A 24,092-nucleotide genomic window follows, 5' to 3' on the forward strand; every position below is an offset into this window, starting at 1 on the left:
GGTGTGGGTTCTGAAGGGAAGTTGCAGTTACAGAAGAAAATTAGAATAACAGCAACAACATTAGCCACCAAGTCAATGACAGGAGACCCTGTAGAAATTTCAACTATAACTGTCGGGATTACAGAAGCTACTAGAAAAATTTAGAAAGTCAGGAGCTATACAGCTTAATTCTCTATCTGGCTCTAGCAACCCCTTCCCCTCTCTCATTGCATTAAATATTTCTTGCGTAATTCAGGCTTACGGTGCAAAATAACAATTCCTCCCTCCCAGTTCACCTCCTTCCTTTCCAGTTCCACTCCCCAGGAAGTGATCCTTCATAATACTTAGGTGCGTATCCAGATCGGCTTTTCTTTTTTATTTTTTCCTTCACTTTTTAATTTTATTGTTGTTCAGGTACAGTTGTCTGCCTTTGCCCTCCACTTGTCCCCCTAAGCCCAGCCATCCCCACCTCCCTCCCCTGATTCCATCCCCCTTGGTTTTGTCCACGTGTCCTTTATAGCTGTTCCTGAAAACCCTTCACCCCCCATTATCCAGATCGGCTTTTCTGTAGCCTTGTTCTCCAAGGATTTGAAAGTACCCCCTGGGATACACAGTTCCTTTAGAGTCAAGCCTGAACGAACTAGCCTTTCCCCTACTTACTAAAATGCCCAGTTTTTACTGAGAGACAGGAAACAGTTCTTTTTCTTCTCCTCGAGGCCAGAAGGGCGGACATTAAGAGGCGAGAGCATTCTAATCTAGTCTCTTGGGAAATCAGACAGAAGCTTATCTCACTTTCCAGAGACACCAACTTTAAAAAGTGAACAGTGTGGTTCTGCTTTTCAGGAACCTGAGAGCTGGCACTCACCCCTGCTGGCATTTCTCCAGGGGGCTCAGATTTTAGAGCCGGTTCTTCCTTCGGAAGGTCACCACAGCCCTCCGTCAAAGTTGCTGACGCCGGGACAGAACACAACTCCAGGAGTTTTAACATCCCAATCCTGAAAAATCTTCTAACTAACGCCCAAGGTGAGTACAGGTAACGCCCAAGGTCTGTCCAGAAAGACGCCAAGCCTTGCCTGTTCAACAGAAAAGATGGTCTGAAAAAAGAGATGAAAAAAAAAACCAAGAAAAAAAACCCTCTAAGATGGAAATCCACCCTGTGACCCTTGCAGATATATCTAGTCTGTATGTTTGGCAGGAGGCGGAGGTGGATGCAAATGGCCACCCGTTTCTTAAGTGAAAGAGACAGAACTGTTCTGTGGATGGGAACCACCTTCCCGCTCAGGCCAGCCACGCGAGACTCCAGCGCAGAGGACCTGGCCGAGTTCTGAGACAGCTACGGTGTGCCGGGGTTGCAGGGGAGACTTATCAAAGCTCTGGGGAATAAATTTTCAAATGGGACAGGGAGGAGCTAGGGCTTTGGCGGGAAGAGATGACTGTTCGAACATTCTGTCGGTTTTGTTGGTCTGCTTTTCATATTTCACTTTCATAAATATTTGTTTCATAAATAATTTTGCTTTCAGGAGAAAGTGAAGATATATTGATTGGGAAGCTCTGTTCTAATTGGATTTTCCAGGTTATTTTTGTGCCTGAAGTACATGTGGTTATTTTGTTTAGCAACATTAATTAAAAGCACTGCGAAGTGCTTTTAAACAAATCGCTTCTTCAAATCCTTTTGGCAATAGGGCACCGATGAATAGATAACTATGAATAATACTTCCACAGGTGCAGAGCTGGGAAATACCTGTCATTCTAGACCAGGAAATCAATTGTCTGTAACAGCCAATATTTAGTTCACTACACACAGGCAGCACCTACATGCATCTGGGATATTTTCCATAGACATCAAGTGGTGTACTCACGTTTACAACATGAATGTTTGTATTACTTCAGCCATAAATGTAAGATTATTATTTAGCCCCAAATTAAATAAACTATTTCCATATATGTGTGAGCAACGACCTATTACAGACCATAATTGCAGCACTGAGGTGGGGGTGGGGGTGGGGAAGAAACAAATCAGAGGAGGTCATCTAGCCCCGATTCTAATTCTGAGGGCGCCATAACTTCATCTGTGTGCAATACAGGACAGCATAATGCGTGGGGCAGGCGGAGCCAGGTTCAAGGATGTGTCTGTTGTTTGTTTGTGGATCGTAACTTTCTCAGAGGTCCGGGGGATCAAAACCCCATCTCCCTGCTCTGTCCCTTCCCTTGGGCCCACACGCAGAGGCTCTGCTCCCCATGACCCGGGCCGCTCCACGCCCCATTTCCAAAGCAGTGCATGCGCCCCTGCAGACACACACAGGCTCGGCCCCGGGAGCCCACGCCAGTCCTGTGGCTACGAAGCTGTCCTGCGGGAGCCTTGCTGGCCAGGGCTCTGGGAGAGTGTTGTGGACGCTGGACGCAGTGGCGGTGGCGGAAGCTACTCGGGTGGCGGTGGGGAAGCCCCCATGCTGGGGTGGAGGTGGGGGCCCCCCCCTGCGCAGCAAGCCGCCAGACATCGCTGAGCTGCAGTACCGGGTGGAGCCGCAGGGCAGACAGGGCCGCAGGGCAGACAGGGCCTCAGGGCGGTGTGCAGCCGAGTGTGAAGGGTGAGGGGAGGAGGCGGAAGGGAGGGGGTGTGTGTGTTGAAACTGATGTTACTGCAAGGCTTTCTCAAGTTAAAACATCTTCCTGTTTAACAAAAATATTTTATTTTTAGAGAGAGGGAAAGGGAGGGAGAGAAACATGAATGTGTGGTTGTCTCTTGCCGCCCCCTTCTGGGGACCTACCTAGCCTGCAACCCAGCCATGTGCCCTGACTGGGAATGGAACTTGCGACCCTTTGCTTTGCAGGCTGGTGCTGGATCCACTGAGCCACACCAGCCAGGGCTCTGTTACTATTTTTAAATTATGCTTCCCTAGAATATCAAGAAAATTTTGAATTTGTTGAGATAATTTGACTCTGTTAATAGTTCATGTCATATTTTATATTATTAGTCATGGTACTGCTTGCATGCACAATCTTTTATTCTGGGACAAACCCAATTTGGATTTGTAGTGTGTGTGTGTGTGTTTTCTTCTTTTCTAAAAAAAATAATTTTTATTTTTTTTGTAGAGAGGGGAAGGGAAGGAGAGAGGGAGAAAAACATCAATGTGTGATTGTGTCTCACACATCCCTTACTGGGGACTTGGCCCACAACCCGGGCATGTGCCCTGACTGGGAATCGAACCAGCAACCTCTTGGTTGCAAGCCTGAGCTCAACCACTGAGCTACACCAGGGCTGTGTGTGTGTTTTATAGCATCAATAAGAACTGTAAGTACAAAGATAATGTGACAAACACTTCTTTTGTTACAATGAATTTTTGTTACCCCATTACCTCAAATTGACAGCTATTGGCATTTCATCATAGTTACTTAAAGCCTTTTTAAAGTTCAATAAATAACATAGTGTAGAGAAATTTGAAGTTCTCTTTGCTTTCCACCTCCAGTTGCATTTTTTCTCTCCTTTTCTCACACACACCCAGTATTCTCAGTTTATTGTCTATCTTTACAGTATTCTTAGCACACACAGGTTTCAGTACACTTCCCCAGGAACAATGTGCACCTTGGGTGTGTGTGCACACTTAGCTTATTTAAGTAGTATAAATCTGTATGTGCACTTGCACATCTGGACTTTTTAATGCTACGTTTTGTTTCTGATCTGTCACTGTGTGTGTTTATTCTCTTACATTGGTTTATAACAGTCCTTTTAATAAATATTACCACATTTTATTTAAAAACTTACGCAGAGCAGAAGTGTTTAATTTTAATGAAGTCCAACATACCAATTTTTTCCCATGAATCATGCATCTAAAATGTCATTAGCAAGCACAAGTTCACCCAGATCATCTCCTGTGTTATTTTCTAGGAATTTTATGGTTTTGCATTTTAGATTGGGTTCATTATTAATTTTGAATTAATTTTTGTGAAAGATATATGTCTGTTTCTAGGTTCATATTTCTGCACGTGGATGTCCAGTTTCTTCAGCACCGTTTGACTATCCTTGCCCTGGCTGGCGTAGCTCAGTGGATTGAGCGCGGGCTGTGAACCAAAGTGTTGCAGGTTCAATTCCCAGTCAGGGTACATGCCTGGGTTGCAGGCCATGGCCCCCAGCAACCGTACATTGATGTTTCTCTCTCTCTCTCCCTCCCTTCCCTCTCTAAAGATAAATAAATAAAATCTTAAAAAAATACTCCTAGGACTAAATTAAAAAAAAAAAGACTATCCTTTACTTGTTGAACTCCCTTTGCTGCTTTGTCAAAGATCAATTGACTATATTTCCCTGGGTCTATTCTGGATTCTCATCTGTTCCACTGACCTATTTGTCTATTTTACCAACATCACACTGTCTTTTTTTTTAATATTTCATTTTATTTTTTTTAGACTGAGGGGAAGGGAGGGAGAGAGGGAGAGAAACCTCAATGTGTGATTGCCTCTTGAGCGCCCCCTACTGGGGACCTGGTCCGCAACCCACCCATATGCCCTGACTGGGAATCAAACCTGAGACCCTTTGATTCACAGCTGGAATTCAATCCACTGAGCCACACCAGCCAGGCTGATAAGCAACTTTACACTTTAGAACTGGATCTCTGACTGCAAAGCATCATCCACGTGATCCTAAGCACATTCACCAGCCTCAGTTTGCTCCTTGGTAACACGAAGATAATTGTGTTTGTTGTGGGGAGGTAGTGAGATAATGTATGTACACTTTTTGGAACAGTGCTTAGCTCCATAATGTAAGTTATTTCAACCCATGAGGAAAGGCACAAACACATCCTTCCTACCACCCTCCCTGTTTTTACCTGGACTTGCCTTATCTAGCTTTCTTGTATCAAAACTTTTGACCCCAGATCTTGATAGGGATTTCTGCCTGTGGCCACACATGCTTTGGCATGTATATATATACTGGTTCTCACCCCACAGTTAGGTCTTATTTCTCTCTTTTATGCTTGGCTTATCTATCTTGTTTTTAAAAATACTATTTTTTAACAGAAGTTTTTGGCTCACAGCAAAATTGAGAGGAAGGTACAGAGATCTGTTCTTGCAGCTCCTGTGACCAACATCCCCTGCCAAATGAGGGGTGGCACGTTTGTTACAATCCATGAACCTGCATTGGCGCGTTGTGATCATCCAAAGGCCACAGTTTACATGTGGTTCATTCCGGGTGTTGCACATTCGATGGGTTTGGGCAAATGTATAATGACATGTATCCATGATGATACAATCGGCTAAAAACCTTCTGTACTCTGCCTATTAACCCTTCCCTTCCCCAACCCTTGACAGCCATTGATTTTTTTACTGTCTCCATAGTTTTATCTTCTCCAGAATGTCATACAGTTGGAATCGTACAGTATGTAGCCTTATTAGATTGGCTCCTTTACTTAGCCATGTGCCTTTGAGTTTTCTCCAGTGAGCCCAGCAGAGCCATGTACTTTGTAAAATTTTCTCTGATAACTGTCTAGATGTTTTACTCTGGAATTGATTTATCTGAGTTCTCAATATTTTAATTAAACCAGTTTGCTTTTTTGCCTATATTTTAAGAACAATTCATCTATGTTTTTAAAATTCTTAACATATATTTCAGTGGAACAAAATCTTCTTACTTAGTATTTTAGAGGAAAAAGTCTACCAGACTTTCCCATTTATTGATTATCCTTCAAATATTAAAAGAGATCGGGAACTCTCAGATTTGTTTCTATGCCAAACAAAATAACCCATATTTTAAAAAAATTTTTATTGCGTGATTTTAGAGAGAAAGATACATCATCTTGTTGTTCACCCTCCCATGCATTCATTGGTTGCTCCTTGCACGTGCCCTGACCAGGGATCAAACCTGCAACCTTGGCGTATCAGGATGAAGCTCTAACCAGCTGAGCCACCTGGCCAGGGCCAAGATACATCAGGCTTCATAGATACAGAAAGGAGTTGCCAATATGAAAACATTTATCCCAGGAAATGAATGAACATGCAGCACTTGAGAGCAAAGGCCCAAATGAATAAACATTAAAACTGAAGTTTGGATGTCTCTCAAATGGCTCTTTGCACAGACAATCTGACAAGAAGACTTCAAATGTGATAAAATATAGAACAAGATAGTTATAACTGTGAATTTTATCACAAGGAGAATATCAGACAAATGAGTAAGATTGTGAATGACTGCTCAGAATTCTGTTTCCTTGACACACCTGCATCAACCACCCTCTTATTTGTTTAAAGCTCTTTTTAAATAATAAGGACACTAGTGTCTTGTCTAAAAGTAAGCACCAAACAGGCACAAACAAAAATAAAACTCTTAATCTTGTTAATTAATGAAATAATTGTTTCTTAGTTTTCTGACTTCCTTCTGCCCTTCCATTTATTTATTTCTGTTATTCTGTGTTCCTCTGTGAGCTAGTTCTTTCTTAAGTTCCTTAACTTTTGAAGAAAACCACTATTTTTATTTTTCTCTCTTACCAATGTGGGAATTTAGTGCTACGGGTTTTTCTCCGTGTACTGTTTACACCACATCACGAGCCGAACCAAAAATCTCCAACCGGCAGCCTCTTCACGTCTCTCGCAGCACTTAGTGTGCTCACGATGGACACTCCCTGAGCATTTTGTGTGTTAATAAATCGAAGCATAAAATGTTTTGATCGAATTCTTTAGCCTATAATGAAGCAAAGGAGAAAAGTGACTGCAGGCGGCAACACAACCATAAGCCTCTCCTCACCGTGGTATGTTGAGTTTTACTGATTTGCTGAACCGCTTCCAAATGCAAGTCCTCTGAGGACACCTGGAACCCACTGATCCTTCTTTCTCCCACTTATCAGCTCCGCCCCCTGCCCTATCCATCTTCAGTTCCCACCCCGTCCTAGGAATGTGTATAGTCCAGAGTTCAACCACTGTCTTACCAATGCTCTAAGTTTACATCTCCTACTCTCCTTTTAATTTTTCGGAGGTAAAGATTTTTGGTTTTATGTTATAAATGTCATAACACAAAATTAGCTTATAATTTCAAATGTACAAAAAACAACCTCCAAAGAACAAAATAATGAACACAAATGTCTCCACCACCCAAATTTAATAGAAGATGCCAATTAAAAAAACTTTTTATTATGCCAGTAAGCAGTATCACTATCTACCCAGTTGTCTACGCCAAAACCCAGTTACTAAATTTTAATCCTTTCTCCTGACTTCTCTCCGGTCAATGCAGGTCATGTTACATAATTTTACTTCCCAAACTCCTCTCACATGTGCCCAGATCCCCTTCACCCCCACTGCCACTGCTGAGGCCCAGGGCTCCATCCTGTCTCACAGGGTGTGTTGCAGAACCCTTCCCACCACAACTGCTTCGTCCAACCACGCTTCCCCTCAGACAGGAGGCTCTGAGAGGCAGGGCTGTGCTGACCCTGCATCTGCCACTTAACCTCCAGCCCCAGCACTTCGCAGGAACTCAGTAAATGTTTTCAAATGAATTAATGAATGCCATTTTACGTGCTACATAATTTACTTCTTTGTCAACATGATAGATGTGGTTTAATGGTTTCTGTTGCAGAATGAACATGGAGAAACAGAATTCATCTTTGGTGGTGGAACCATCTTACGCAGATCTGGTCATCAACGCAGGAAAAGTAACTTTTGGTGAAGGGAACAGAAACAAGCTGCAGAAATCTCAGAGAGACCAGGAGAAGGAGAAAGTGTCACAGGCTGCCTGTGCTTTATTAAATTCTGGAGGAGGAGTGGTTCTGATGGAAATGGCAAACAGCGATGAGCATCCTGTGGAGCTGGGGCTGGATTTGGAAGAGTCTTTGAGAACACTTATTCAGTCTTCAGATTTGCAGGCTTTCTTTGAGACCAAGCAAGAAGGGCGGCGCTTTTACCTTTTTGTTAAATCTTGGAGACCTGGCCCTTCCTCTGAAGAGGACTCCATCAAGCCCCGCATTTGCAGCCTGGCTACTTCGTTATACCGTAGATCTGGCACCTCTAGGCTTTCCATGAAACCAGGAGAGGCGTTTAATTTCCTGAAAGACAAGGAAAAAAATGCAAAAATTTGGGGGAATGAACCTTCTAACAAAATTCTCAGGGAGTCAAAGCAAAACTTCCATAACTTGAATCCTGCTGAACAAACCTTCCAAAGACACCAGCTTCAACATCATGAAATCCTGCCTTTTCCCGAGTCTCACTATGTAGAGTTCAAACAGTTCTCTACAGACCGCATCCAACGATACGTTAAAAACATAATTCCAGAGTACATCCCTGCATTTGCAAACACTGGAGGTGGCTATCTTTTTATTGGAGTGGATGATAAGAGCAAGAAAGTTCTGGGATGTGCTGAAGAAAACTTTGACTGTAACTCTTTGAGAAAGGAAATAGAGGATGCAATAAGCAAATTACCTTGTGTCCATTTTTGCCAATCCCAACGCCAGATAACTTTCACACTCAAATTCTTGGATGTGTTTCGGAAAGGACAGTTATACGGCTACGTGTGTGCCATCAGAGTGCAGCCGTTCTGTTGTGCAGTGTTCTCGGAAGCTCCGAAATCATGGCTGGTGAAAGGCGGGCAAGTCTGCAGACTGACCACTGAGGAGTGGGTACACATGGTGATGGACGCAGACCCAGGTAAGAGGACAAAGTAACTCCCTCCTGTCCTTTTCCTACCTCTAGTACCTTCAGATCAGACAGGTCTTTGTTTCCTGTGACTTTGAACTTTTCATACCCACTAAATTCTGTGTTTTTTGAATGTCCAAGAATCCTGCTTTCCATACAAAATAAAGTTTTGTTGGGTCATTAGAAGCCCAAATCAGTGTCTTATAATAGGTAATTATTTTTTCACATCTGAAGACAAAAAGAAAAATTTAGAGGAATGGTTGCCTTGTAGTAGCTCTTACTGCTTCAGGAGTCATTTAGTAAAATTTCGCCCAAGCTGAGGAGGTCAGTTGGTTAGAATGGTGTCCCAGCCCACCGAGGTTCCAGGTTCGATCCCTACTCACGGTACATACAAGAATCAACGAATGAATGCATAAATAAGCGAAACAACAAATCTCTAAGCATCAATAAATAAAATTTTAAAATAAAATTTCAGAAATTATATGAGCCAGTTGTTAAACATGGTCCTTATCAAAAATTGTTATATAAACTCACAATTATATTAAAAACAAGTGTAATAAATACAAACTCACTACTGCCTCATTATTTACTACATTTTAATACTCTCTTTGCTTGTGAGGTTATTTGCATCTGCTTTATTTGTCTGCGGGAAATACTATAAAACGTGTGCTACTGTGCATTTCTTCCCAACTCCGCACTTAGCAATATCACACTGGTAGCTTGAAATTGTCCACGGTGGGAATATTTGCACCACAGAAATTAACTACATGTACACACATGTCTACTAAAAGAATGTGCTACATACCAAAAAAGAAGTAGAAACAAATTGCTATCTAGACATAGAGAGTGAAGAATTATATTGAATGAGAAGCGCATTCAAACTTCCAACTGATGTCTCTTCATTGTTGGGTTCTGGCAACCCCCATCTGCAGTAAACACACTTGTCTCCACAAGGTGAATGGGGCGTTGCCTTGCCGTCATCTCTCAAGTCACACCACCCAGACAGCCATAGAATACACCTCCTGCTGAGGTCTTTCAGTCATGAAAAGATGAAGTAACATGCCAGGATAACATGTTTTCTCTCTTTCTTGAGATCTTGTACGCTTGGCCAAAGACTTTGAATCTCAGCTGAGTCTGTCTAGCGGACCTCCTCTCAGCAGACCAGTGTACTCCAAGAAAGGCCTGGAACATAAGGAGGATCTCCAGCGACGTTTATTTCCAGGTAGCAATTATGGTCTGCCTACTTGACACCAGCCAGTTTCTGTGCTGGGATAAGGGGAGGTAAATGGTGATGCTTGTGTTTGAAAATCCAGAAAGGAACCCTTACTGGTGTGACTCAGTGGGTTTGGCATTATCCTGAGATTTGAAAAGTGGCCAGTTTGATTCCCAGTCAGGGCACATGTCTGGAGTGATGGGCAGCTCCCTGGTTGGGGGCGTGTGAGAATCAACCGATTGATGTTTCTCTCCCTCTCCTTCTCCCTCCCTTCTCCTCTCTTTAAGAATAAATAAAATCTTTTAAAAAAAGTTTGGAAAGTATACTCTGCAAACCTATGTGTACCAGATGACAATGCTACCAGTACAGTGGTGATGAATAATTTAGAAGTGATCCCTCACTGACCCCAGTGGCTGAGGCAGTACCACATATAGAATCCAGGACTATTAATGCCCTCAAAGACTTTTGGTCTTCGAATTCTCAAAATACACTGATCATAGATATTTCTGGTTATTTTAAAATGTACATATACCTGCCCTGGGTGGTGTGACTCAATAGATTGAGTGCCGGCCTGGGACCCCAAAGGTCCCCAGCTGGATTCCCCGTCAGGGCACATGCCTGGGTTGTGGGCCAGGTCCCCAGTTGGGGGCGTGTGAGAGACAGCCAATCCATGTATCTCTCACACATTGATGTTTCTCTCTCTCTCTCTCTCTCTCTCTTCCTCTCTCTCTAAAAGTAAATAAAGTCTTTAAGCAAAAAAAAAAGGCTGAAATGTATTTTTTAAAAGTACATACACCTGATTACTCATTCTAGACTTAATAAGTTAGAATATGGGGTAGTATCTCATTATGTGCATTTTTATCAAGCTTACTCACATGATTTTGATGTTCATCCAGATTGGATACTATAGTTGAACTAGAGGAATACTCTGCAGCAAGAGCAAAAAAATTCCCCGCCTCTGCCATATTCTCCAGAGGAGTGCCTGTTATAAATACTAAAAAGAATAAAGATTTATATCAAGATGTAACACTAAATAAAATGAACTCATTTCGGGCTTAGGAAAAACAATGGTGTCTGACAGCACGAACTTCTGTTTCAGAACCAGGGACAGTGCCTGTTTAGATGCCTCCAGTGTGAGTTTATTCCTGTGTCACATGATTGTTCCTTGCTCCCGAGTGACAGAGGGACACTCTTGGGATGGGTGCAGTCTCACCTTGATCTGTGAGTGATGCCAGGGTTTTGCTTCTAGAGAGGTAGCTCAGGGCCTAACCAACCTCAGGGCCTCCCAGTCGGGGACTACAGGAGATTCTGTGGTAACAAATGGTTTAATGTGGCTCCACCCTCTCTGCAAGTATTCAATGAGCACCTTCTTCCTGGGAGGGTTCCTTCTACCTCCATCAATGGGAACTGTCCAGAGAAAATTTGATATTCAAATATTTTGAGAGTAGGAAGGGGAACAGAAGTAACATTTTCCAAGCAGCTACAATGAGCCAGGTATTTTATGCTATCTTCTTTATTCTTCACCATAGGAAATATGGTATTTGTTTGTTTGTTTGTTTGTTTGTTTTACAGATAAGGGAACAGACTCTTAGAAAACAAAGGAATTTCCCAAGGTCATAAACATAATGAGCTCATAGGTTTAGAAAAAGTGTGCCAGGTTTTCAAAATTTCTTTCCCTTTATTATAAAAGAATATTTACAAAAGAACATATATGAAAAAGTGTTAATTTATCATAAGATTAATTACAATTGAGTGTAAGTATAAGAATTCTTTTTTATTAATTATAATGAATCATAAAATAAATATGATATTGACCTCAAACTTATAATTCCCTCCATATCTAGTGCCATCTGAAGGTTTGCAATATAAACCTGAATCCCTGTGGCAGGAACTATCCTCAGAGCATGAAGGTCTGGAGGAGTTAATAAACGAGGAAATGCATCCTTTCTCCCCGGGAATTTTGATCCTTTCTAGAAGCTGGGCTGTGGACCTGAACTTGCCAGAGAAGCCAGGAGTCATCTGTGATGCTCTGCTGGTAACACAGAACAGCGCCCCCATTCTCTATACCGTTCTCAGGCAGCAGGATGCAGGCGGGCAGCGGTACTGCACCCGCACAGCCTCCACTTTGAAGCAGAAGCTGGTGAACACAGGCGGCTACACCGGGAAGCTGTGTGTCACGCCCAGGGTCCTCCAGCTGAGTCCTGACAGTGATGCAGAGCCCTGTGAAGAGTCAGGCTCTCTGACTGACTACCCGGAGTCCTATAACCTTGCAGACACCCAGCAAATGGAAACCTTGCTGCACTCCCTGGTGATTGTCTTACTGGGCTTCAAGTCTTTCCTGAGTGACCAGGTCGGCTGTGAGATCTTAAATCTGCTCACAGCCCAGCAGTATGAGATCATCTCAAAAAACCTTCGCAAGACCAGAAAATCATTTATCCATGGCTTACCCGGCACGGGGAAGACCATCATAGCCATGAAGATTATGGAGAAGATCAAGAATGTGTTTGGTTGTGAGATAAATGAAATTCTCTATGTCTGTGAGAACCAGCCTTTGAGGGACTTTATCCGGTAAGCAGCTGGATCTTGTTGTCAGCAAATGAGGTTCAGTCTGAATTCATTCCTTACCTCCCTCTAGTCAAATCATGTTGCTCCTTGAGAGTAGGAGGGTAAAGTGATGATATATAACCACAGTCCTGTGTACACAGGAGTATGATAGAGTAACTTTTCTCCTTCCTATACTTAGAGAACACCTGAGTGTGTCATTTAAATTTTTTAACTGTTCATATATGTTGTTTTTTTCTTTTAATGTTTACAGTAATAAAAATATCTGCTGCGCAGTGACCCGGAAAACCTTCATGAGTACTGACTTCAAAAAGATTAAACACATCATCATGGATGAAGCTCAGAATTTCCGCGCTGAAGATGGGGACTGGTATAAGAAGGCAGAAACCATCACTGAGAAAGGAAAGGGTCATCCAGGAATTCTCTGGATCTTTCTAGACTACTTTCAGACCAGTCACATGGTTGACAGTGGCCTCCCCCGTCTCGAACACCAGGATACAAAAGAAGAGCTCACTAGAATGGTCCGCAATGCAGATCAAATAGTCAACTACTTACAGGAAAGAATGCACAAGGTCAGAGAAAATCCACCACCTAACATCCCTCCTAAGTCCCTAAAGATACTCCATGAAGCTGAATGGGCTCAAGGTGTTCCAGGCGAGTGTAAGATTACAACGTACTTGAACTTGGATCAAGTGGTGGCTTATATAACCAAGAAATGCCAGTTTTTCTTGAAGCAAGGTTATTCCTGCAAAGATATTGCTGTGCTTTGCAGCACAGCAAGTGATATAGAAAAATATAAATCTAAGCTTCAAACAGCAATGAGTAAGAGAGAAAGTTCTGAGTCCAATGAGGGATCTCATCTGTTTGAACAGTTCGAAAATGCATCAGATGTCACAGGCAATCACATCGTGTTGGACAGTGTCCGTCGATTTTCAGGCCTGGAAAGAAACATTGTGTTTGGGGTCAATCCACGGGCAGCTGAGCCAGCTGTTTTCAACAATCTTCTGCTCTGCCTGGCTTCCAGGGCCAGGAAACATCTCTATATTCTGATGCTAAACTAAGAAGAGTTGGTGGTGAAAAAAAATATACCCTCTGTCATAGTTTCAGAAAAGGAATGATGTAGGGGACCATTCTGTGTGGTGTGGACCCAGCTCCCAGTGGAAAGCAAGGTCGGATGCACAGGACCCATGCCCACGGATAGGTTCTCCCATGCGGAATCAGGCATGCAGTGTACCTAGGCCCCTTTGAGACTTGCTTTTGCTAAAACTCCCTCACCCTGAATTGCAGCAAACATCTACTGCAAAGTAACTTCCTAAAATCCATGCCAAACCTTCCAAGGACGAGTGTAACCAGTTCAACCACTTTTCCCATTGCATTTGCAAATATCCACAAATATCCGTCTGCAGTGATGTCATTACGGGCATCCTCTCCTTTGTGTTCTGTAAATGGTAGCCACCGAAAGGGAACCTGTGCATAGTTAATGAGGACCTTCATGTGATGTGCCCAGAAAGACAACAAAAGCTCATGGAAGGAGGGGCCAGGCTTTTGGCTCCTCTTGGCAGCAAAGCTGCCCACCCTTTTCCTCCACAGGATTCGGTAGTCCATGTGATTTCTTTTGTCTCAGCTACAATGCTGTGAACCCCACGAGTTGGGGTCCAAGACAGAATGACCCATCTGCATCATACAAGCATTATTTGTAACAATTGACCCTTGTACAAAAATTGGCCTCAGACTTCCGGCCAAGATCAGGACGTAGGTAGACACACTGTGCCTCCCCGCACAACCAAAAGAAGGACAACGGCAATTTAAAAACAAAAAATAGTCGGTACTGACAGAAAATCGAACTGTATGGAAGCCCGACAACTAAGGAGTTAAAGAAGAAACATTCATCCAGACCGGTAGGAGGGGTGGAGACAGGCAGCCGGGCGGAGAGGACTCCCAGCAAGGCGGCAGCAGGCAGACCGGGTGAGGCGGCGGATAGTGGAGGGGCCCAGTGTACAAGGTGGCTGGCAGACTAGGTGGTCCCACATTCGCGCACAGATAAACCAGGCAAAACTGGGGAGTGGAATGGACTGCGCAACCCAGGGCCCCAGCTCGGGGAAATAAAGCTTCAAACACCAGTTGAAAACACCTGTGGAGATTGAGGTGCCCGGAGAGACTCCCAGCCTCACAGAAGAGTTTGTTGGAAAGACCCACAGGGTCATAGAACATGCACAAACCCACCCACCTTGGAACCAGCACCAGAAGGGCCCAGTTTGCTTGGGGGAAGCAGCGGAAGGGACTGAAATGAGAGAGAGAGCAGAGCAAGCACCAGAGTTCCCTCTCAGACCCCGCCCCCCCAGACAACGTCACAACCCAGGGACTGGGTTGCTCCACCCCTCATAGGTACCAGGCGCAACAAGACAAAAACAAAAAATGGCCCAAACAAAAGAACAGATCAAAGCTCCAGAAAAAATACAACTAAGTGACAAAGAGATAGCCAACCTATCAGATGCATAGGTCAAAGCACTGGTAATCAGGATGTTCACAGAATTGCTTGAATTTCGTCACAAATTAGATGAAGAAATGAAGGCTATGCTAAGTGAAATAAAGGAAAATGTACAGGGAACCAATAGTGACAGGAAGGAAGCTGGGACTCAAACAATGGAGTGCTGTACCAGGCGGAAGAAAGAAACATCCAACAGAAAAGAACGAAGAAACAAGAATTCAAAAAAGTGAGGAGAGGCTTAGGAACTTCCAGGACATCTTTAAACATTCCAACATCTGAATTACAGGGGTACCAGAAGGAGAAGAGGAGGAGCAACAAGTGGAAAACTTATTTGAACAAATCATAAAGGAGAACTTCCTAATCTGGCAAAGGAAATAGACTTCCAGGAAGTCCAGGAAGCTCAGAGAGTCCCAAAGAACTCGGGCTCAAGGAGGACACACCAACGCACATCATAATTACATTCTCCAAGATTAAAATGAAGGAGAGAAATGGAGAAAACTGTACTTGAACAATGATTAACATTAAAAAAAGAAAAGAAAAGGAGAGAATCCTAGAAGCAGCAAGAAATAAGGAGACAGTTACCTACAAAGGAGTTCCCATCAGACTGTCAGCTGATTTCTCAAAAGACATCTTACAGGCAAGAAGGGACTGGAAAGAAGTATTCCAAGTCATGAAAGGCAAGGACCTACATCCAAGATTGCTCTATTCAGCAAAGCTATCATTTAGAATGGAAGGGCAGATAAAATACTTCTCAGATAAGGTCAAGTTAAAGGAGTTCATCATCACTGAGCCATTATTATATAAAATATTAAAGGGACTCACCTAAGAAAAAGAAGATAAAAAACATGTACAGTAAAATGACAGCAAACTCACAATTATTAACAACCACACCGAAAACAAAAACAAAAAGAAACTAAGCAAACAACTAGAACAGGAACAGAACCACAGAAATGGAGAACACATGGAGGGTTAGCAACAGGGGAATGGGAGGAGGAGAGAGGGGGAAAAGGTACAGAGAATAAGTAGCATAGATGGTAGGTAGAAAATAGACAGGGGGAGGGTAAGAACAGTATGAGAAATGTAGAAGCTAAAGAACTTATGACACAAGAACATGAACTAAAGGGGCGGAATGTGGGTGGGGGAGTGTACAAGGGGGAAAGAAGTGAAGGGGGGAAAGGGGACAACTGTAATTGCATGGTCAATAAAATATATTTTAAAAAAGTTATACAGACTTAGAGTAATGACTTAATGTCTTCATTAAAACACTAAAGTCCTTTAGAATACCCACAAATGCACACAGTCCTTCCTTCTCCCCTTTGCCCACTCCGAGGTACCGTATCTCAGGAGAAGGAGTAGAAGTCTGTGGTTCAGGCAGCCCTTTGGTTCCAGCACCATCCACTGTGTCGCTACTGCGATCTCCAGCTAATCCAGAGCCATCTGGCACCTTCTCCTGACCCACCAGCAAAAGTCCTTTCTCCCCTTTTCTTAGTGCAATGTCTCTCTTGCTGCCTAAGCCACATGGCCAAACGGGGCCATGGGGCAGACGCAAGCCCCAAGTCCTGACCCCCTCCGGGTTCACCCAAGCAGGCCCCACCGTGGGCGGAGTCTAAGTGCGAATCCAGTCTTCTCTCCGGGCGTGTTGTGGAAGTCAGAGCCACAGCCGCCAAAGAGCGGTGGTGGAATTCTCCTTTCCCTCATTTCGGGGCGGCCTGGCTTCGTCCTGGGGAGGGGGTGGCCACCTGACAGGACCCCACAGCCCGTGAGGCTGGTGGTCCAGGTGGGAAAGGTCTGGGGGTCCTCCTGCGGCCGGCCCCCAGAGCTCGGGGCCCTGTTAAACTCTGAACACGTTTTGTTTCTAACACTCTTGACTCATTTTGCTCAACTGCTGGTAAAAGAAAAAAAAAAAGTCAAAGCAATGCTAGGCACCCAGAGGTAACCAGGGATGTCTGCCCTTGCCCACTCAGGGAGATCCCCCCGCAACCCTGCTCAGTGGGGGGAGCGAGAGCCAGGGGCACCACCCCACCCCTGCGCGTCTCTTGGGCGCGGGGGAATATTGGGACCGTTCCCGCGGCTCCCAACTGGAGGTCCGGGCGAGTTGGCCCCTACGCCAGGCTGCACAGGGCCTCAGCTTCTCTCCAGCCACCGTGAACTCGCCCGATCCCATCCTCCCGAGGGGAGTGGGAGGAAGAGAGCGCATCCTTCAGCAGCTCTGCGCTTCCTGAGCGACCTTCTCCGGCAGGGGAATCCGGGCCTTTCAGCTGGAGGTTGAAGAGCAACTTATATCGAAACTACAGACTGTGGGGTCTCCGGGGGGCGGGGAGCAGAGCGGGGCTGTGTACTGATTGGTGGGTTGGGGCAGAAGTCTCCCCCTGCCTGGGCCAGAGAGCGCTCAGCAGGGCACCAGGAGCCAGAGCAGAGTTCAAGGGCGTCTAAAGCAGGGGCTGTACAATCAGTACAAATGTTTGGGTGAGTCCTGGGCAGGGGGCGTCCATCTGTTATTACTGCAATTGCATGGGATTCATTAGGGGGGCGTTACCATTTACATAGTGTGTCTTTATAACTTTCCTTTCGTTTTTTGTGTCCATATATTTAATGTGCATTCCCTGTAAATGGAATCCATTTGAGGTTTTTAATACGTGTCCCGTGCTCTACTGCCAGTCAAGGTAAAACGTATAAATACGTTTCCCGCATACAATGTGTTCAGATGCCATTTATTTATTTATAGAGAGAGGTGAAGGGAGGGAGAAAGAGAGGGAAGGAAACATCAGTCAGGTGCCTTTTGCAGGCCCGCAACCAGGGAGCTGGCCGGCAACCCAGGCCGGTGCCCTGACTGGGAATGGAACCGGTGATGCTGCCACACCCCCGGAGCCACACCAGTCTGGGTCGTTCCAGTTCTAACATCGGTTTGTTCTTTTCCGTCATCGGGTGTCCGTCCCATTTTTTAATTGGGGCACAGAGTCCACTTCCGTCTGGTGTGATTACTGAGGTGGTTGGGTTCATGCTCATATAGGACGTATCCTTCGCTATTTGTTTTCCAGTTGGCCTGTGTATGTGTATTTTATGTTCCACTTTCCCTCCTCCTTCTGCACTAGTCGAGTCTTGATAAATGTGCCATTCCCTCACTTGCACGTTAGTTCATTTTTTGCCAGTCGTATAAGGGTTACTTTAGGAGTTAGGACATGCATTTTTGGCCTACAGCATTCTAATGTGGTTTATTACCTTTACCACGTCCCCAGGTATGCTAGGGATTTACATTCCTTTGCCCCTTTCTGCCTTTTTTTTTTTTTTGCTGTTGTTGTTACTTATTTAATAATAGAACAAACATACTGTTAATCGCTAAGAGCCCTTTTTGTTTTATACAGCAACAGGCATTAATACTCACCCACATACTTACCTTTTCAGAAGGTTGAAATTATTTAAAAATTAAGTAACTAATAAGACTCGGTTCAGGCATCACCTCATTCAGGGATAAATCTCACCTCCCCTGGCCCCAGCTGTGCGTCTCCTTGGTGCCCTGGGTCCCTGCATTGTCCTTTCCTTTCACTTCACAGAATCACAATTGTCCTCTTGTCTCTGAGTATGGTGGTCAGTGATGAGCTCCTAGTGACCCAATGCTGTCCTCCATAGAGGAAGTCAAGGCGTCATGTGTGACACTTGCCCAGCTTCTCAGAACACCCTCCCAGTTCTCTCCACAAGCAGTTGACAAATTACAGACCTTGGGGCAAACCCAGCCCACTCCCCGTTTCAATTCAGTTGAAAAAATCTGAAGCAGAGTGATGTGTTGTGACACGGAAAACCAGATAATATTTACATTTCATTGTCCTCCCTGCGGAGTCTTTTGGAAGGCAGCCACGTGGTGCATTTGTGCACTGTCCTGTGGCTGGTTTTGTGCTGTGCGGGCAGAGCTGCGCACTCACAGCAGAGACCCCGCCTGACAGAGTCCGCCACGGTCACGCTCTGGCCTCTCGGTGAAAATGTGTGCGGGCCCCTGACCCACAGTCCACCGGGCGCACGGGCCACCCCGCGAGCGCCGCCCTTCCGTCACAGCAGGAGCTGGCGCAGCGGGAGCCGGGGCTGCACACGTCCAGTCCGTCGTCGGGATCTGCCCCTCCCCCCCCCAGCAATGACAGGGCCGCACAGTCCGAGAGCGCGCAGGCTCGCCAAGGATGTATCCCCAGACGGAAAGCCTTACAAACACCCGGAAAGCGAAGCTTTGTTGCAGTCTCTATATTAACTTTTTTCTCTTTTTTGGCCTGGTGTATTCTGATGTGAACAGCTGAGGTCTGAAGCGCGAGCCTACCCAGGTAACAACGTCAGCTGATTTTAAAGAACCGTGGTGAGAGCAGAACGTGTTTGCAACCTGCCTGAGACAGGGAGACGATCAGGAGCGTTTCCCGGGGAGAGAGTCGGGGGAGGGCTTCTCCCTCCGTGAGGAAGAGCCTCCTCTGCAGAAGTGGGTGATGCGGGTCCTGGGCCCGGTGCCGGCGGGGCGGGGCGGGGCGATGCTACAGCGTCTATGAGCACGGCAGTTTGATGGGTGAATCTGCTTTCTTTATTCTATTAGAAAAACCTGCCCTGGTGCTTTACATTTTTTTTTTTAGTTTTTGTTTGTTTGTTTTTAGATTATTTATTTATTTATTTTTAGAGAGGGAAGGGAGGGAGAGAGAGAGAGAGAAACATCAATCTGCGGTTGCTGGGGGCTGTGGCCTGAAACCCAGGCATGTATCCTGACTGGGAATCGAACCTGCGATGATTTGGTTCGCAGCCCGCGCTCAATCCACTGAGCTACGCCAGCCAGGGGCTTTACATTTTTTTAAAAAAAGATTTTATTTATTTATTTTTAGAGAGAGGGGAAGGGAGGGAGAAAGAGAGGGAGAGAAACATCAGTGTGTGGTTGCCTCACACACCCCCTACTGGGGACCTGGCCTGCAACCCAGCAGTGTGCCCTGACTGGGAATTGAACTGGTAACCTTTTGGTTCCCAGGCTCCCACTCACTCCACTGGGCCACACCAGCTAGGCCTGTGCTTTACATTTTTAACAGCAAGGAAGACATCTTCCAGGCAGTAGCCCAGGAAACCTTCACAAAAAAGCAACTTTGAGAAGAGGCAACATGTCGTCATTGGCAAAGCTGAGAATGTCCACAGACGACAGGGACTGCTATGAGGGGGGAAACTCATTCAAAGGAGAAAGGATTGCCCAGGAGTATTCTTTGGATTTTCAGGGACCCCTTTCTGACTCGCAGCTGGATTGTGGGCCGGTGGTGGTGTTGACCCATGTTGCCCAGAGCAGCTCCATCTCTGAGAACCTTGGGGCCCCGTCTGCAAAACGGTGCTGCTCAAACTGAGCTGGGTTACGTGCATGTGAATCCCATGGAGATCCTGCTAAAATGTAGATTCCCAAGGTCTGGGGTGGAGCCTGATATTCTGCCTTTTCCAGTAGCTCCTGGTGGCGCTAAAGCTGCTGGTCCACAGGCCACATTTTGAGTCCAGAGGCTCTAGCAGATGCCAAGGAAGTACAGGCATTTCAAACGCATTGACTATTGACCCCTGCTGAGTCCAGGCGGCAATTAGCCAAAGCCAACATGGTATGAGCACCTCCCAGGATCAACACGTTCAATCCCAGCTGAGTGTCCCGGATTTCAGGCAGAGCAGGCCTTGGATTCCACCCTCCTTCGTGGAACAGGAACATGGTCCGTGCATTGCCACAGCGGCTCCCCGTGCAGGGTGGGGCAAAGGAGGTTGACAGCTATTCGTATGAGGAATTCTACAACCATTCATAAATCATAATGCAAGAATAAGATCTGTGTTTCAGGTACTCACACCTGGACACCTGCCTTTGCCACCGCCCCGCACACTGACGTCACAGAGAGACCAGAGAACAGGCCAGAAGCCCTTCCTCCCCATCATTCCCACCACCTCTCACAGCCGTCCTTCCTGCTCACTCGTTCCCAGCGCCGGTCCTGGGGCAGATGTACTTGAGCAGAGCTGTAATCATGGGGTACAGTCCATGTTGTCTCCTGCTTGGGGTGGTTCTTCTGGAAGCCATTCCCACTCTTCAGTCTGCTACACAGCATGTGAGACATTTCTCACGCTGTAGCCTCGGGGGCGGGGGACAACTCCCAGTTCAAATGGCCTCTCAGATTCCATGTGGTGTCTTGGGCCAGTCCTCCTGAATTTGCACCCACAGAGAGGAAGACAGTGATGGGCAAGCAAAGGATGCTAAAGCTCTTCACCAAACCCCCGAGAAGCGGGGATGGGGGGGACGAAGTTTTAGGGAACGTGGCAAGAGAGGGTCACACTTAGGACAGAAGCTGCTTCTCCCCTGGCCTTGCGGCTGTGCCCGCCCTGAGGAGTGGCCGTTGCCAGGCGCCCAGCTCAGGTGGTCTGTGGGACAAACCTTTGCTCATGCAAAGCTACCTCAGTGGACTTCTCTGTATTTGCCAGATAAGAATCGCCTGGCGTGATGGTTAAACTTCCAGATCCCTGTATCGTCCTCAACTCTAAGACACGTGCCTGCAACTAATTTGGAGATGGTGTGGGAGATACCACATTGAACGTTGAAAGGGGTGGAACCCATAACTGGGCTACAGGAAGAACACCCCCCACCACTTTGGATGCTACCCAGGAATGTCAAGCTCCCTGAGCCTTGGGGCTCCCCTGTACTCGTGTGGGTTTCAAGTCAGATGCGAGAAGCTTCAAATATGGGCTCAAGCGCCCAATGTGACTTGGGCAAGTCAACTGATCTTATGTAAAATGGAAAAAAACTCTCTCCCTCAGGTGGTGGTTGTGCAGATTAAGAGCTTTATTTCGTGTGCTTGGCACAAACCAGTGTCCACAAGCAGTAGTTCCTAACCCAAGATCTCCATGCCTGGCGTGTACATGGTCCAAGACTCAGTTTGGGAGAAGTCACTTGGACATCATCATCATCATCACTTAACCTTTCTGAAGCTTGGTTTCCGCCTCGAGGCAACCACGGCACCAGGAACGGCTCAGCTCCAGGCTTGTGCTGCCACAACGCTGAGTCCTGTGTGGACGTCGTTATCCAGATGCCCTCTGGTCCCCGCTGGGTGTGTCTCACTGGACACTTTTCTAGTGTGCTTAAAAAAAAGAAATGCTGTGTCTCTTGGGGGTAATTTGTAGGTTACCATACTTTTCTGCAATTGGACAATTACCCGCTCTGTTTGACACACGTAGGCGACCTCATGAAGCGACATCGCTGGCCAGATGGGAAACAAGAGTTGGCACAAATCGGATGTGGGCGGCAGTCCGTAATGCCAGTAATTTCTGTGACAGTCCACCGTGAAGAGCGAGCCTAGAGGCTGTGACGAGGGGACACAGGAAATGGGTGTTCAGTGGTTCCCCAGCCTGGCTGAGCGTAGAACCACCTGGGGTCTTCAAAAGATACATTCATGGTTTGATCCTGCACACCTGGGGAGGAGCCCTAGCATCTGCATTATTTAAGTATAGTTTATTGATTATGTTATTACAGTTGTGCCATTTTTCCTCCCCTTTCCTCCCCTTCTCCCTGCATCCCCCTTCCCACCAGCATTATGGCTTTCCCCCTTAGTTCATGTCCATGGCTCGTACATACAAGTTCTTTGGCTTTTCCATTTCCCGTACTATTCTTACCCTGCCCCTGTCTACTTTGTACCTACCATTTAGGCTTCTTATTCCCTGTACCTTTCCTCCCATTCTCCCTAGCTCTCCCTCCGCACCAATATCCCTCGATGTGCTCGCCATTTCTGGGATTCTGTTCCTGTTCTAGTTGTTGGCTTAGTTTGTTTTTGTTTTTGTTTAAGTTCAGTTGTTGGCCCTGGCTGGCGTAGCTCAGTGGATTGAGCGCGGGCTGGGAACCAAAGTGTCCCAGGTTCGATTCCCAGCCAGGGTACATTCCTGGGTTGCAGGCCATAACCCCCAGCAACCGCACATTGATGGTTCTCTCTCTCTCTCGCTCTCTCTCTCTCTCTCACTCTCTCTCCCTCCCTTCCCTCTCTAAAAAAATAAATAAATAAAATCTTTAAAAAAAAGTTCAGTTGTTGATAGTAGTGAGTTTGTTGTCATTTTACTGTTCATATTTGTGGTCTTCTTTTCCTAAGTCCCTTTAACATTTCATAGAATAAGGACTTCGTGATGATGAACTCCTTTAACTTGACCTTATCTGGGAAGCACTTTATCTGCCCTTCCATTCTAAATGAAAGCTTTGCTGGAGAGAGTCATCTTGGAAGTAGGTCCTGGCCTTTCCTGACTTGGAATACTTCTTTTCAGCCCCTTCTTGCCTGTAAGGTCTCTCTTGAGAAATCAGCTGATAGTCTTGTGCAACTCCTTTGTAGGTAACCATCTCCTTTTCTCTTCCTGCTCTTAAGGTTCTCTCCTTATCTTTCATCTTGGGTAATGTAACTATGATGTGCCTTGGTGTGTGCTTCCTTGGGTCCAACTTCTTTGGGACTCTCTGAGCTTCCTGGACTTCCTGGAAGTGTATGTCCTTTGCCAGATTGGGCAAGTTCCCCAGTATTTTTTCAGGTAAGTTTTTAATTTCTTGCTCTTCCTCTTCTCCTTCTGGAACTCCTATGATTTGGTTGTTGGAACATTTAAAGTTGTCCCAAGGGTTCCTAAGGCTCTCCTCATTTTTTCTGAATTCTAGTTTCTTCATTCTGTTCTAATTGAATGTTTATTTCTTCTTTCTGCTCCAAGTCATTGATTTGAGTCCTAGTTTCCTTCCCTTCATTGTTGGTTCCCTGTACATTTTCCTTTATTTCACTTTGCATAGTCTTCACTTTTTCCTGTTTTGTGACCATACTCAACCATTTTTGTGAGCATTCTGATTACCAGTGTTTTGAACTCTGCATCTGATAGGTCGGGTACCTCTTCATTGCTTAGGTTTTTTGCTGGGTTGTTTTTTTTTTGAGCTTCGATCTGTTCTTTCATTTGGCTGTATTTCTTCATCTTGGCATTCCTGTTATGTTGTAAGGGGCAGAATCCTTAGGATTCACCCAGGCAAGGCAACCATGTCACTGTGTTGTGGCTCTTTGTACAGGGGAGTGGCAGAAAGGGAACAGTGCCACTTGCTTGGCTCTGGTCCTGCTTTCAGTCATTTCCGCCACTACCCACAAGCAAATTTTGCCCTTCTGGTGTTGATCTGGGGTGGGCGGGTTTGTGTACACTCTAGAACCCTCTAGGTCTCTCCAACAAACAGTCCTGTGAGGCTAGGAGTTTCTCTTGCCACAGGAAATCACCCAGGTTTTTTTT

At 45.6% G+C, this 24,092-nt stretch overlaps 1 protein-coding gene across 1 annotated transcript in view; it reads left to right on the top strand.

The window, feature by feature from the left end:
• The first annotated feature begins 7,103 nt into the window (after positions 1 to 7,103).
• LOC114504243 overlaps positions 7,104 to 24,092 on the top strand; it is a 32,291-nt gene continuing 15,302 nt past the window's right edge. The window contains exons 1-5 of the mRNA XM_028521992.2: positions 7,104 to 8,595; positions 9,677 to 9,805; positions 11,641 to 12,364; positions 12,612 to 13,413; positions 18,846 to 19,014. Coding sequence (XP_028377793.2) covers positions 7,506 to 8,595; positions 9,677 to 9,805; positions 11,641 to 12,364; positions 12,612 to 13,413; positions 18,846 to 19,014 — 2,914 coding nt within the window. The 5' untranslated portion in view covers positions 7,104 to 7,505. The remainder of the gene's footprint in view (positions 8,596 to 9,676; positions 9,806 to 11,640; positions 12,365 to 12,611; positions 13,414 to 18,845; positions 19,015 to 24,092) is intronic.

This window comes from Phyllostomus discolor, chromosome 8 (assembly GCF_004126475.2).
Source record: "Phyllostomus discolor isolate MPI-MPIP mPhyDis1 chromosome 8, mPhyDis1.pri.v3, whole genome shotgun sequence".
Classification (NCBI taxonomy): Eukaryota; Metazoa; Chordata; class Mammalia; order Chiroptera; family Phyllostomidae; genus Phyllostomus; species Phyllostomus discolor.